The following is a 15,445-nucleotide window of genomic DNA, read 5'->3' on the forward strand; positions in this document are numbered from 1 at the left end:
TATTAATAGTCTTCCATTCACAAAATATGTAAGCAACACATGAAAGAGCTTCATGAAAATGGTTTTTTATTTTTGTTATTTTCATAGTGTTATATGTTGCTAAATCAATACTACATCACTTGTAAAAATCCTTGATCAATTGAACATATATATATGGATATATAAAAGTATGTTTATGGAGAGAATTGTTATGTACCATAGTTGATACAAATGGAGTTTCTTTGGTAAAGCATGAAAGATACAAGATTTTAAATTTGACTTATATTTATTTTTCTTCCTTATGATTGAGAAGTGTAGGTAAAGGTTTGCATAAGGGAATGCATGATACCTATACTCACCAAAAACATCAAGATTAAAGAACACATGCCCCCATGTGCTATCCTTGTGCTTCACAACTCGTTAGATATTATCTAACTAAGATAAGCTCTCATTTTTTAAAGCACAAAGCTTGTGTGGATGGATTAATTCACAAGCAAGATGAAAAGAGGATAGATGGTCCACTCAATCTTTTAAAAAAAAGTTTGATCACTTGTGGGTTGAGACTCTTTGCTTTGCTTCGCTTTTAAAAAGGTTATTAGAACAAAGAAAGGATTTTTTGTTGTTGTTTGAAGTATACATGAAAGGCTTGTGGCTTCATCTTTGCTTAAAGTATTGGAAGCTTTAATTGAGAATTCAATGTGAACGAGAAAGAGGAGGTGAGCACTAAGGATGATGGAGCTACAGGTGTGGCTTTGGTAAGCGAGTAGCACCCTCGTAACTAGCAAAATGAAGCTACGAGTCAAGAAAAAGTGACGAAGGACTTTTGTGACATATGAGTGACTTCATTTCCGAATCAGTATAATTGTGTAGCCAAGCATGTGCATTTTGAAACCTGGATAGGTCAATTATCAATGTAAATCTTGTATGGGTAATGCTGTGAAGGAGAACATCATCATCATGTAATCACCTAGACTACATACATTACTAAGTCCAAGCATTTCTCCGTCAGGCCCACGTAATCTTTTCCATACCCGCACATTTTTTCAAGTTGACTTTAATGAGCATGGATGGGCAATCTAAAAAAATGAGCGCTTTTGGTCTCCAATATCAATCTTAAATTCTCTTACTCCAACCTCTCTCCCTAGCGTGTTATTTTGATGTCAACAAGCAAGTCTGGGAAATTGCCTCATGACGAGCTGTTGCCCTTGAAGGCGGTGGGTGGTAGGGCTGATGATTTCTTCTACGACTCACTCATCTCGCGCTGGCTAGCTGCTGCTTTATACGCAAACCAAAAAGAAAAGAAAGAAGAGGAGCTAGAGCCTAGCAGCAGCAGCAGAGCTCATGTGAGGATGGTTTGAATAGCTGGCGATTCGGGACGTGGTGGTCTGGTGTGTTAAGAAGCGCTAGGCGGTTACAGACAGGCGTGTGCGTTTACCGGTCGACGGCGGCTGCGCACGAGACGCCCGAGGAGGGTGTGACACTGTGACAGAGAGAGCACGTAGATCGCGCAAAATGCACGTGTGACGGGGGTAGCAAATTCATTCATTTTAGCTTAGCTAAGCTAGCTAGCTAGCATGTGCCGACGACGGGAGGAGAAGACGTGGCAGACAGTTATTTGATGGGGTCGAAAGGCTGGGCTGTATGTATGATGGTCCTACCACGAAACGGCCTGTCTGCGCTAGGGGTGGCAGCAGAAGTGGATTACAACGGCGCGCTTGCCTTTTAACGGCAGGACCGAGTCCCCACGCCCGGAGGGCGCACTGACGGCGTTGGTGGACGGCCGTCTAACGGCGCCTAACTAGGGCCGTTACGTACGTGGATGTCTAGCATCCCCATGCAGATTCACGTCCACGACGTTCAAAATTCTTGAGTTTCGTCTGTTAATAAGTTGCAGCAGAGGGAGCGCTTTGTAGCTTTGTCTTAATTGTGAGCCCCTTAAAGATGCTTATTGGTCACATAGAGACGTGTTTATTCCTTCATCCAATCACATAAAGTGTCACCTCAAGTGCCTTTTACGCTATACATTCTCCTGCGACTTAATTTAAGCGGTATGAAACTTCCAAGTTCCCACTCCGTTATAGTCAATACAACACCTAAATTATTTGCCTTTTGTTTCTCGGCTAGTTTTCATTCATCATTACTATATATATTACGTCTCTCTAAAGTACTTAATTAGCTGACCAATACTTTGGTACACATATGAAACAGTAACTTGGGGGAATAATCACTTGCGTAATATCCGTGCATATGAAACCCAAGTAAAATCTGTGTGCACACTAGAAAGCCCGAAATAGCCCATATAGTACAATAATTGAAATTAGTGCATTTGTTGCAACTAAGATAAAAGCCTGCTTAGTGCTGCCTAGGTTGAGCTTTATTATTTTAAAACTTAAGTTACTTGGAGCACGCAAGAGGCGTGAATCATGCAGACCAATTAGGGGTTTGGGGGGTAGTAGAGTCATCCCTCTCTCACGGATTTGATCTATTGCGTAGGTGTGAAGGTTCCCCAGCTCCACTTTGACCAGATTATTATCTTTTTGTATAATATATGCGACGATCGTTATGAAAATGTGCAAAAGGAGCAGCTGTAGACATCTCAAACACGACTTCAACCACGATCTTGCAAAGAGCCAACCGTCAATCCTCGGGTTTTGGGGTCCTCGTTGTAATTACAGCTTGATTTCAAAGCTGAAACTTTAGTAGCGCTTTGGAATTCCGAGCTCTTCTCGGGAACCCCACTCTCCCGTTCCCGTTTAATTGGCCTCTCTGGGAGGACGAGGGAGGATGAATTTGATTTGATTATAAGATAAATCCAACAATGTGCTTACATCACCTGCCGCTTTCGCCTTTGCTATATAATATGAAGCTCGGCTACTTTCACCCACTTCGTTTGTTTTACTCTTGCAAGGCCCATTCTAAGTTGTATTCTGCAATTCTAGTGCAGCTTTGCAAGGCTAGTTGGCGACTGATAATTAGCAGCTTCTCAGCTTAGTCCCTTCTCTCTCTTGGCATACTTGTCAATGTTTCCTTTTTAGTAAGCAAAGGCCCATTGCTTTCTCTTTGAAAGCTTCTAACGCTCAACGCCATTGCCCCGAGTACCAGCTACCATTGAGTGTGAATTAGCAAAATCAATACCACATAACCTATAGTATTTATTGCCTACTATGAAGAGAGCTGCTGGGGAGTCTTTGGATTGAAGGAAGAAGCATGATCATTACACCTGGGCAAAGCTTATCGGTTCATGAAAGGATCCAACAATCTGATCAAGAATAGTACATAAATCCAAGGAGTGTGATCAAAGTGTCAATACAATATAGCCTTCATTCAGTAGTTGAATAGACCAATGAATATGAGCGGCAGCGCCAGGATAGATACTACTGATGGTGTCGTTCCTACTACTAATAGTAACACTGGCAGGGCACAGAGTAACGGTGGTAATGGCAATGGAGGGGCGCCATGCGGGGCGTGCAAATTTCTGCGGCGCAAGTGCCTGAAGGGCTGCGTCTTCGCGCCATACTTCTCGTCGGAGCAAGGGACGGAAGGGTTCTGCGCGGTGCACAAGGTGTTCGGGGCCAGCAACGTGTCTAAGCTGCTGCTGCGTATCCCGCTGCCCGAGCAGCGCCGCCAGGCAGTCATCTCCATCAAGTACGAGGCCCAGGCCCGCCTCCTCGACCCCATCTACGGTTGCGTCCGTACCATTTTCGCCCTCGAGCGCCAGGTACCCTGCCTCTTCACCTTAATTGATCCAATTAAAACTAGCTTAAGCTGCTACATTAACCCTGGTTGGCTACGTGGAGACCTGATGATTCATCGACACAAGATGTGAGAGTGATCCATACGGTATCACTTATCCAAATGCTCTGATTCTGCTAATCCTTGTGCCCATGAATTCATAAAACTTGACTAGCAGCTCTTGGCATTTGGTAATGCTTGAGCACTCATTGCATCGCAAGATGATTAATGTTGCAACGGACGAGTTCGTATTAAGACAACAACTGTAAGATCTGGCTCATGTCACTCATGATTCAGATATGGTTTATTGGAATTTACGTGCTGGCCTGGAAGCTGGTTCTAACAATTGATTCTATCCTTTACTCAAAAGCATTCCAATATTGTGCCAAAATTTCTTCTAATCCTAATGAAGATCACTACAATACTATACACTAATAAAATTCGATTGTTTTGATGGCAGGTGGAACATCTACAAGCCGAGCTAGAATTTGTGAGAGCTCAGCTGTCTTGTCGGCTCACCACCGCAGCATTATACCAGCAGCAGCAACAGATGCAAGCAATCAATAATAATGCCACCTCGCAGACTGCAGCTAATCCCGCAACTGCAGCATCGTGGAGCAATAATAATATGTATGATGCTAAGGCTAATTGGAGTCCCTCCAACAGTGCCCACTACTCTTCAGTGAAAGACGAAATGGAGCAAATGGATGCTACCGCACCGCAGTACAATGATGATCATTATCTCAACATCAACACTTCATCATCCATCGGCCTTGAGGCTTTGGCTAATTCAGACCACATGCATATACTAGACTCCCTACAAAGGACCATATTCTCGCTTGATCAGCAACACACAAACGAGGCAGATTTGCAAGCCTTTGCTCAATACGCACTTTCACAAGAAAACTTATAATCAAGCTGTGCACACAATAATTGATGATAAGCAATGAATCTACTTGAATTGGCACTGATTGAAGCAGTACATGCAGGGTGCATCAAAGCTAATTTATCTAAGATGTCAAGCTCCTAATCACAGTCGAGCCTACAGTAGTTGTTTAAAAAAAACAGCAACGCATGAAACTGATGAACTCCGTGAGGGCTTGTTCTTGTATTGACCATAATCAATTATAAAGGGCACCCGATCAACGAACAAGCTGTATTATACTAGTGATCCATGTCTCTAATTTTTAGTTGGCATGTGAGAGAATATAGTGGGAATAATATGATGCCGTATTAATCTATGTAGCTTGAGCCAAAATGAGTCACACTTTTTCACGCAAAGTTATAACCCTAAAGCAGTAAAACACAAAACTGAAAGTTCAGGGTAATTTGCTAATGATAATCGTAATTTGCTAATGATAATCTATCTTACGATAGCGAAAAGCCCCCAATCGAGATGGAGATCTAGGTTGAACTGTGAAGTGGAAAACTAGCATACGTAGGTTTAATTCGGATATTTTGTGCATATACGAAAACGGTCAACATGCCACTGCTTTCCTGAGTGCCTGACTACTCTCACTCGATGAAGGGTAGTGCTATGAATAATCTCCTGCTTGTCACGTTTCAACATACATGGGTAGTGCTATGAATAATCTCCTGCTTGTCACGTTTCAACATACATTCTCCATCCTGGCTGGATAGACTAAAAAATAAGATCTCCCTCCTCAACCTATCCAACAAGGTTAACACCTGTAATGCCACCCCTGCCTTGGAGAAAACTCCCAACCACCTAGGATGATGTTGATCGTGAAAAGTGCTAGTAATCCACTCATGAGGTATAGCTACATCAATTTGATCAATCCATCTAAGACTCACTACAAGAGGAGAGGAGTGTACTAGTGTTAACTCGAGGTTAACACAAACCACCGACATGCATCAACAACGCACATACCTGAATCTATGACAAGTCTAGTGGAAGTGTGCATTGGTCTCACAAGTGGAGATGATCCACCTACAGTGAGCTAGGCCCGCATGCACAAGCAGTATAGAGTCACTAAAGGATATACACACATAATAGGCAACACCGCCTAAAAGACGCTTATCCACACTCACTTATGTGTTATCTGCCACCTAAGTGGGAATTAATAACTTGTTCCAATCATTGTATTTCCCATATAATTGCACTTAATGATGTACTCAAGGGATGATCGAGCCAATTGAAAGAGTCGACATCACTCAATGTATGCTTAGACTAGCCTAGATAGATAAGGCTAGATGATAAGTGGGCACCTAATGAGTTATTGGGTGTGGACATCCAAACTTATAACTCCCTTATATATAAGTGAACTCCTCTAATGAGAAAGGGACATTTCCTTGAGTGTTGATTGAGAGTGTGCTCTTTCTCCTTGTGCTCTAGCTCTCTACCCTTTTCTCTTACCCTTTTGGTAGTACTTGCATGCTAGTGAGAGTGTGTGAGTGAGTGAGTGAGTGAGTGAGTGAGAGAGAGAGAGAGAGAGAGAGAGAGAGAGAGAGAGAGGGTTGTTGTCTTACACGGTGGAGTATGGTCTTGCAACACTTGGGAGTTCCAAGCTCTACATGGACAACTCTTGTGGTGACAACAGAAGGAGTGCTAGCCAGCATCTTTCCAGTCGCCTATTTCACGAGATGTAAGCAACCAAGTTTCCAACAACACGTGAAAGGTAAGCTCTCTTCACTTGGTTAGCCTTGAGCTAGTGAGTGTGGCGGGTTTGGGCTTTCCATTGGCATTACTGCCAGGGAACAAGGGTGCTCTTCCTTAGTGTTTGTTTAGACTCTTGTGTAGGACTTGTTTTCCTTGGCCATATGGTGAAAGACCTTTGTGTGAGTAGATATGGTGCCGATAGATAGATCGTGTCGATGTATAATGTTGAGAGAGTTTTTTTGAATTGTTTTGGTTGATCTATAGGAACTAATAAGGTTTAGGACAGTTTTTAATGTTGGATTCATATGGTTTTTTGGTTCTTTTGGTGTTTTTAAGGTTTCTAATCTTTTCTCATCATTGATTAGTGTTTGGAAAAATTAAAGGAGTTTGCGAAGGAGTAGGTGTCAGACGAGCCTACACAGATCTTAGCTTTTGAACTGACTCTAGATGGAGCATTTGGATGATGGTTCTGAACCCTAGAACCTACTTATAAGGCCACTTATGTTGCCTTAAAGAATGCTTTTAGGATAGAGTTCTCAAAGATGCCACAAATGAAGTCATATACACGAGCTAAACAATGTTAAGCAACAAGAAAGTGAGTCAGTATGAGAATACATTCGACGCATAAGATATTATCATTCGTAGTGCTCAATTGATGAGAAAACAAGTTAACCATGATTGATTTTATTGTTTCTTTAGGGCTTCAAAGATCAAAACTTGCACAATTATCTTTATTTGCAAAGGCGGATAACCTTTAATGTGTTGCATAGGTGCCCTGGATTTGATAATATGTCTGGCATGAAAGGGTCCAAGAGATCAAGTACACCATTTGAAGCCCCCCATAGAACAACCTCCAGGAGCAAGAGATCAAATAAAATGAGATTCGAGGACATGGCTGTTGTGCTGGTCAAGAAAATGGAGAAGAATTGGAAAGTACTTCCTAGAGATTCCGGGAACATACCCAAGGAGAGAGGGAACATGATGTCCTTATTGTCGAGGAAACCATACGGGAAATGAGTGTCCATTCAATAGGGGATGGATGATCTCATGGTGTGGTTATTGCAGGAGATACATTAATCACGATACCCACATTTGTAGGTATAATCCAGTAAATCATGGTATGTTTGTACTAGCTCTTTCTGCCACTACCCAACTCTTAGCACTCCCCGCACCACACAGAGTGGTGGGTAGTGGAAACCCTATGCCCCCTATTGGGACCAATCCCCTGTCTAGAGGAATTTTTAAGTTACCTGAGACACCTCTCCCTATTCTAGGATCTCAACCTAAAACTCCTAGCATGACACCCATGAGACACATTGAGTCAAGACCACTCATAGAGGATGTCATCGAAACTTATGCCAGAACCCAACCCCATAGAAGGACTGCTAGGATATAAGTCCTACCCAATGTCGAGTACAGACTTTGATGTAGATTTTATAAGGATGCTTGACAATAACTTAGCTCCCATTTACAAGATGGTAACCTTTGGCACTTATGGTCGTGGGGTAACCAATGGGGTATAATACACGAGAAATGAATTCTACAAACCATAGCCAACCCTTAGCTTGCTATACATGTGAAGGCGCACACCTCAAAAGGGAGTTCCCCTACCGAGTCTCAGCAAAAGCTGTCAAAACCATCTTAGCATTGTCATGATGGTGTTTAAGTTATGGCATAACTCACATCATTCCAACAAACCTCCCCTCGGAAGTGATCAACGGCACACCACCCAATTGAACATGCTCAGTGCCCTAAGAGAAAAAAAGCTCTTCGATGGTCACTAATGCATTGGTCCTCACATGAGCCGAGCATGAGCCTAGGCTAAGACAAAGAGAGAGCAGGATGTTGGGGACAAAGGAAGCGATAAGGTTTCACACACATCTTGCAAAAGATCCAAGGGATGGAAAAAGAGAGAAAGGAGACATCGTAAAGAATCAAAGTCGTCAATGAAATAGACTATTGAAGTGAAGAAGGAGGGTAGTGCAATCATAGAAAGTAATGATGGAGAAACTAATTCATCTACTTCATCTAAGGGGACACCTAGAGATGAAATTTTGGACATGGCTCAAAGAGCTATAGTTGGAATACCTCATTGGAATGAACCTCAAGACGTTCCAAAGAAATGGATGCAATATCCCAACCCCATTGAGGAAGAACTAGGTTCAGAGCTAGAGGAAGAAATGGATGCAATATCCCAACCCCATTGAGGAAGAACTAGGTTCAGAGCTAGAGGGACCTCTAGGGCCAGTACAACTAGATCCATGTACAAATTTATACCCAAATCTACCTTAAGCACGATAACAAGTATTCTATTGCAAGGAAATGATTGTGTATTGCTGCTTAACATTAAAATTGACTTACATACAAATGGCCAATTGGACTTCATATATACAAATGGCCAGTTTGACCTTCAGCCCCTAAGAGAGATGTGCAACAACTCCCTTGGCATCGTCAAAGGTTTACCAAGGTCTCACAACTCCCTTGTGTGATGCTATGTCATAACACCAACTCGTAGCTGGAAGGCCAAAGCTCATTCAAGCGTACGAACAAAGTGAGTCGTGGTGGCATCCAAACTTTCGTTATGATGAGAGTAAGCATTTTTCTCCTTACTCAATGAGCTCACAAGGTAATCACATAAGCCTTAGCCACATTTGTACATATGTAACATAGCAAACCCTTATTATTTATACAAATATACATACTTGGGAATGATGTAAATCACCCCCTCCCCTTCTTTATCTCCCCTGCACACACACACGCACACGCACACGCACACACACACACACACATGCACCCCCTCCCCTTCTTTATCCCCCCCGCACACGCACATGCACACGCACACGCACACGTACACGCACACGCACACGCACATGCACATGCACATGTACACGCACACGCACATGCACCCCCTCCCCTTCTTTATCCCCCCGCACACGCACACGCACATGTACACGCACACGCACACACACATGCGTGCACACACACACGTGTATATATGTACTAAACCACACCCACATAGACACATATACATGGGTAAAACACCAACCATGTACACATAAACACATACACACACAGAAAACACTAACCATGCATGCACACATACACATACACCTCAGGGGGTGCACTACTAAGAAACCCTATGTATCACGTGCATTCAAGGGTATTAAAAAAACCCCTTACCTGTGAATTTTTCATGAATAAAATGGCCCCTTTTTCTTTATGGACTTACGTTTTTTTTTTTCAAAATTGATTTAAAAAATCCCTTCTCTAAATGTATTTCTATAAACTTACCTTAAAATTTTGAATTAAAAAACCCCTTGATTTGAACTCACATGCTATACTTACCTATTTTTAGGTGAACCCCCCGAGACATACACATACACATGCACCCTCCCCCCCTGATTTGCACACTTGCACTCATGTCCTACTCTAGGTGCCCTCTCACTAACCCCCTCTAACCTCTTTTTGAAATTTTCCCTCTTATGTTCTATTTTTAATCCCTGAAAGTTATTCTAAGCCTTTTCCATTTTCTCCATTCAAACTTCTCTCCTAACACCCATCTTATTTTAAAGCCCCCAAAAACGACCCTCTTTCTACCGAAAGCCCCGGTTTAGGAATTCTCTCACTAACTGCCCTCTCTATTCACTCAAATCTCTCTCTCTCTCTCTCTGCGAGGAGACCTCCCTAGAAATCCCTCACACGCAAAGGATGGTCCACTGGGAGATACTTCTTGTGGCCCTCGTATACTATCTTCTTCATAGACTTTGAGTATCGAGCCTCAAGTTGCGGCCCACATAATGGACATCCATTATACCTTGACACTGAAAGCCCTGTAGAACATCAAAAAAGATTGTAGCAGGTAAGTTTGGATGACAATCATGACAACATAATATGTTAACAAGCTACAGTATTACCTGAGCACTCTCCATAGCCACGCCAATCATGCATAGTCCACATAAGTATTCCTTTCAATGTTAGCGCACGTTGTCCATATCATGAACTTCAATGGCCTCCCATAGAACATGAAGCTCCTCAACTAAAGGGGCTAAATACACATCCATGTTCTTCACCTTGTACTTTCCAAGAACTATCAAAGACAATAAAAGATGTCCTTTTTTAATTGCAAGCCATGGTGGAAGACTATAGTTAACTAGACAAATAGGCCATGTACTCCATGATGAACTTCGTAGACCAAATGGATTCACTCCATCCATCGCTAGTCCGAGTCGAATATGTCTCTCCTGAAAGGCTACCCACTTCTCTTCAATGTGCTTCCATGCAGGGGAATCTGCGGGCACATGCATAACACCATCTGTGGACCTAGTGTTACGGTGCCAAGTCATCAATCCTGTAATGGATTTTCACTTGAACATTGTTTTAATCCAAGGAATGATGGGAAAGTGTCATAAAACTTTTGCTGGTACCCTTTCTCCTTGCACATCTTGTCTATATCTCGATGTACCACAATGCGGACATTGTACTGCATTGTTATATTCTTGTCCTCGATAAAGAATACAATCATTTGGACAAGCATGGTGTGTGTTGTAGTCCAAGCCAATCGAGTGCAACATTGCTTTTGCTCGACTACGGTCCACTGGCATCTCATTATCTTCTGGCAATATTTGATGTTTCAATAAGCTGTTACACAAAATAGTCAGGCTAAGAAAATGCATATAAAGGTACATAACTCACTAATTGCATATGATATCATCACTTACGCAAAAAGTTTTGATATGCTCGTATCAGACCATCCAAAAATCGATTGCAAGTTCAATATGGATAGGTAAGCGTGTAAAACAGACACATGTGCTCCACGATATAGTGGAAGACGAGCAAGCCTGCGTAGCTGTTTCCTTCTACCCCTTCGTGTTCCAAACCTTGATCTTCTGTTCCATCGTGTAAGGCATTTATCATGTCATCCATGTCATGTTCTAGTATTTGCTCTGAATTCGCCTCAAGTTCCTCGGGTTGTTGGATCACCTCGTTTGTGGCTACTCTTGTTGGTCTCCATCGTTCAGGCCGGATATCCATTGGTTCATCATTGTTGAAGCATGCATTGCTACTAATTAGATGTTCCAATCGCTCCACCGAAAATATTTTTTATTTTTTTGTATGATCATTGCAAATTCGTCGATGTCGAGCAACTTGGTATTTGCAGCAAGCGAGTACATGGGCAAAGTGTTTTCTCCTCTAAATCAACAAAATTTGAGGGTGTGGCATCATCCATGGTTTCCATATTGATTTGCAAAATGGGATTGAATGCTTATTTTTGGAAGGGAATCCTACCTTAAGTATTTGTGGAGGGTGGTAGTCGGTGATAGGTAATTTGAAATGTCGGGGGCGCGCAGGATTTGGAAAGATTTTGAATGAAAAGTAGCGATCGTTGCGTCGAAAAGATCATCGAAATAACCGTTGAAAAGAGCGTGGAAATTTTATTTTTTCGACTCTTATTTCCACGCTATTTTCCATGTACTTTTCAACGCATTTTTCCATGCTTATTTCGGCGCATATATCGATGGCGTAGGTTTTTACTACACTAAAACATAACCTCTCTTTTTTCTGCGTTTTTTTTCGTGCACATGTGTTTTGCTTCCTCACCAGGTATGCCTCCTTTTCCCTCACTCCCATCTCCTCTTGGTTACATGTACATGTGATGTAAAATGTCTGTGTGTGTAATTATGAGTAATTTTCTTGTTTTTTTGCTTTCTCATTTGTTTTGCAGGTTCTTTCTCTCTCCAAAGCTCTTCTCCACCTCCTTCTTTGCCCTCCCTCCTCTTCCCTCCCCTCCCCTCTCCTCTCCTCTTGGTTGTTAAATTGGTGTGTGTGTGTTGAAGGATAAACCTCCTTGTGTATCTATGCTATTCACACTTTTAGGGTTTTGTATTACTAATTCTTTTCTCAACTTTTTGTTTTGTTTTGTAGGTCTTCTAATCCTCTCTTTCAACTTCACCAAAAGAAGGTAAATTCCTTTCTCTCTTTCCTCTATTTTTAACTACCAAAAAGAGGGGTTTTGTTTTGTAGGTCCTCTATGCATAGAGCTTAATGCACATGCATAGAGCTCTAATCATAGAGCTTAATCTATGCATTAAGCTCTATTCGTATAGCTTAATGCATAGATTAAGCTCTATGCATGCATTCATAATGCATAGAGATATATGCATAGATTAAGCTCTATGCATAGAGCTCTATACATGTATTCAGCTCTATCTATGCATGCATTAAGCTCTATGCATAGAGCTTAATGCATGCATAGAGCTTAATCTATGCATGCATTAAGCTCTATGCATGCATGCTTAATGCATAGTGCCGAGATACGGTTTAGTTTAGAATAGTGTGGCTTGCATAGTGCTTTATGCAAAAGCCTCATGCATAATGCTTTATGTATAAGGCCTCATGCATAAGCTTTTGTATGTATGCATTACTAATCCTTTCCTCACCCTTTTGTTGGTTTTCTAGGTCCTCTAATCCTCTCTTTTAACATCACAAAAAAGAGGTAAGTGCTTTTTTATCTTTCCTCTCTTTCCTCTATTATTATTGCACCCTTGGGTGCTGGGGATTTGTTTTGTATATTTGCGCATAAGAATTATGCATAATGCTCATTCATGCTTTATGCATAAGCCTCATGCATAGCTTTATGCATAAGCCTCATGCATAGCTTTACGCATAATGCTTTATGCATAAAGACCTTATGCATAGTGCTTTATGCATGATGAATGTTGAGGGATAATTCATGTGTATGCTCTTATTAAAGTGTCCATGTAGGCTTTGTTATGTGTGTGTAGAAACATGTCTCGCACTCCAGATGAGACACCAGCTTACTCTCCATCCTTCTCTCCATATGCCATGTCACTTGACCAGTTCATGGGTTTTTTAGCACAAGCCACGCCCGAGCAGCAAAGAGTGATGGCACAACAATGTTTTGGGAGAGGGACGGGCACTTCGGCTGCACCATCAGGCACCACCACCGCTAACCCTAGTTCACCTGTAGAAACCCCACAAAGAGCCGCTAGAACCCCTCCCTCTCAGGTCGCTCGTCCACTCACAGAGCACAACGCTCGAGTAGTGGAGGTGGAGGTGATTGTTTTCTAAGTGGGGGCACGGATGGGTCTACACCCCCACGTGAGCGTCCTTCCCCATCTAGCACCAAAAGCACTCCATGCACATAATCATCGCTCACGACGTTTCAACACACAGCCCACACCCGTCTCGATGGAGAAACGTTTTACACAATTGTCAATGGCAATGTGGTTTTGGATAATGTCGGGCAAGAGATGAAGAGCCGCATCCACGAGCTTTGCCACATTGTCTTTGCAAATGACTTTATGACTTTGTGGCCAAATTTGGATAAAGACAAGAAAGATAGAGTCATAAATCAAATCAAGGATGAGTACAAGCCGGTGGCCGGCGGTAGTGATGTCGTCCCCACCATAAGGTGGATAAAGGACCACATGGTGGACGTCATGAAACATTGGCGGGGAGATGTGACTAGGAGAGTGAAGGTAGGGGGTGAGAAGCCTTGGTACATGAGCACCAATGATTGGAATGAGGAGAGCCTTTATTTATTTTCCAATACCCCTTATTCACACCGTTTGGTATATGTTGGAAATACCCCTTATTCTCATAGCCGTTCTGTCGTGTCCTATCTCCCTCAACTAAACGGCATGAGTAGATGCTTTTCTCTATTTTCCAACACTTCTTTTTCACACCGTTTGGTAAATGTAGGGAACACCAATGATTGGGAACCACATCATTTTATCCACAGCCATTCTGTCGTGTCTTATCTCCCTCAAACCAAACAGCGTGAGGAGAGCCTCTTGTCTATATTTCAACATTTCTTTTTTGCATTGTTTGGTATATGTTGTAAAGACCATTGAGTTGGATTGATATCATTTTTGGTTCTTTTCTCACCCTTTGTGTCATGGAAAGAACTAAGCAAACAATGCAAAGAGTTGGCCCAGGCCCAATGTTGCTTCCAAGGTAACAAGTAAGCTATATGGGAGGAAATTAGTAAGCAATCAAGCTGTGATTCAGAAGAAGAAAGTCAAATCTAGGCTTCAATACCAGCACAAATCTCTTAGGGAGATAAGGAAAGCTTAGAAAAAAGCCACCAATCTTGTCATCCTAAGGGCACCTTTCATGAGGCTTGTGAGGCAAGTTTCAGATAGGCTCTGTTGGCAAATGAAGTCAGAGGTGTTCAAGCTTGTCAGATGGCAATTATGTGTTATTGCTTGTCTACAAGAGGCTTCTGAGGATTTTCTCATAACCTTTATGAATGATAGTTATATTGTAGCTGCCCATGCCCATAGGGTGACTTTGATGAATAAATACTGTTGGCTCTGGCCCCGCAGTAGCACTGGCTGGGGCCTACGGCCAACGCCTCACATATGAAAGTCCTAGAAGAATAGCTTGACACATCTTACACAAGAAACTCAAGCCTATGCTCATAGGTATCCCATGACTCCCCATGTGAAGCATCACTAACCTTGTGAGCACTAATGAATGTAATGGATACATCACTAATCAAATGCTGGTCCACATGATCATCAAATGGATCCCTATGATCCCCAAGAAGATAGGTAGACCTAGGTGTATCAAAACTCGTAATGCTTGATGCCATCCCTACCCTTAAGATCATGCCCACATGATCTAGCTCACACACATCACTATCACATACATCATCATCATGTGCTTATGTGTCCATGCTATCATGTGTATATGTGTCCATGATGTCATCATGTGCATGTATATAACTATCATCATGACATGTATACCATCATGTGCACATATGTGTGACTAGTGTAGAGGAGGTGAAGCAAGAAAATGGGATGGGATTAATGGTCTGCACACAGAAAACTATTGGGATGGGCAAAAGGATATAGAGTGTGGAATGAAATGGAGGTTTGAGTGGACAAAGTTTGGGAACCAAATTTTTGGCAAGGGAAACCCTAAAATTTAATGGAAATAGGCCCCCTTTATTTCATTTGTACTCAAGGATTTCTCCCTTTTAGTTCTCCTCACACTGGTGGTTGCCCCTTTGTGCCTTCTTCTCATGTTGTTGCTTGGTTGCTTCTCATAGTCGACGATGGATCCTTTGTGTCTTCTTCTTGTTCTCTC

General features: G+C 42.2%; 1 protein-coding gene across 1 annotated transcript; it reads left to right on the forward strand.

Moving 5' to 3' along the window:
* Positions 1-2,878: 2,878 nt before the first annotated feature.
* On the forward strand, positions 2,879-4,936 carry LOC147633623 (uncharacterized). The gene is made up of 2 exons (XM_086805882.1): positions 2,879-3,697; positions 4,172-4,936. The coding sequence occupies exons 1-2, from the start codon at positions 3,323-3,325 to the stop codon at positions 4,622-4,624; spliced, it is 828 nt and encodes a 275-aa protein (XP_086662008.1). The 5' UTR covers positions 2,879-3,322; the 3' UTR covers positions 4,625-4,936.
* The last annotated feature ends 10,509 nt before the right edge of the window (positions 4,937-15,445 follow it).

Source organism: Cibotium barometz, chromosome 12 (genome assembly GCF_041138505.1).
Source record: "Cibotium barometz isolate CiBa-2024 chromosome 12, ASM4113850v1, whole genome shotgun sequence".
Classification (NCBI taxonomy): Eukaryota; Viridiplantae; Streptophyta; class Polypodiopsida; order Cyatheales; family Cibotiaceae; genus Cibotium; species Cibotium barometz.

Coding starts and splice junctions, on each gene's coding strand:
- LOC147633623 (XM_086805882.1), top strand. CDS start 3,323: ATGAATATGAGCGGCAGCGCCAGGATAGATACTACTGATGGTGTCGTT. Junction 3,698..4,171: donor TTTTCGCCCTCGAGCGCCAG/GTACCCTGCCTC, acceptor TTTTGATGGCAG/GTGGAACATCTACAAGCCGA.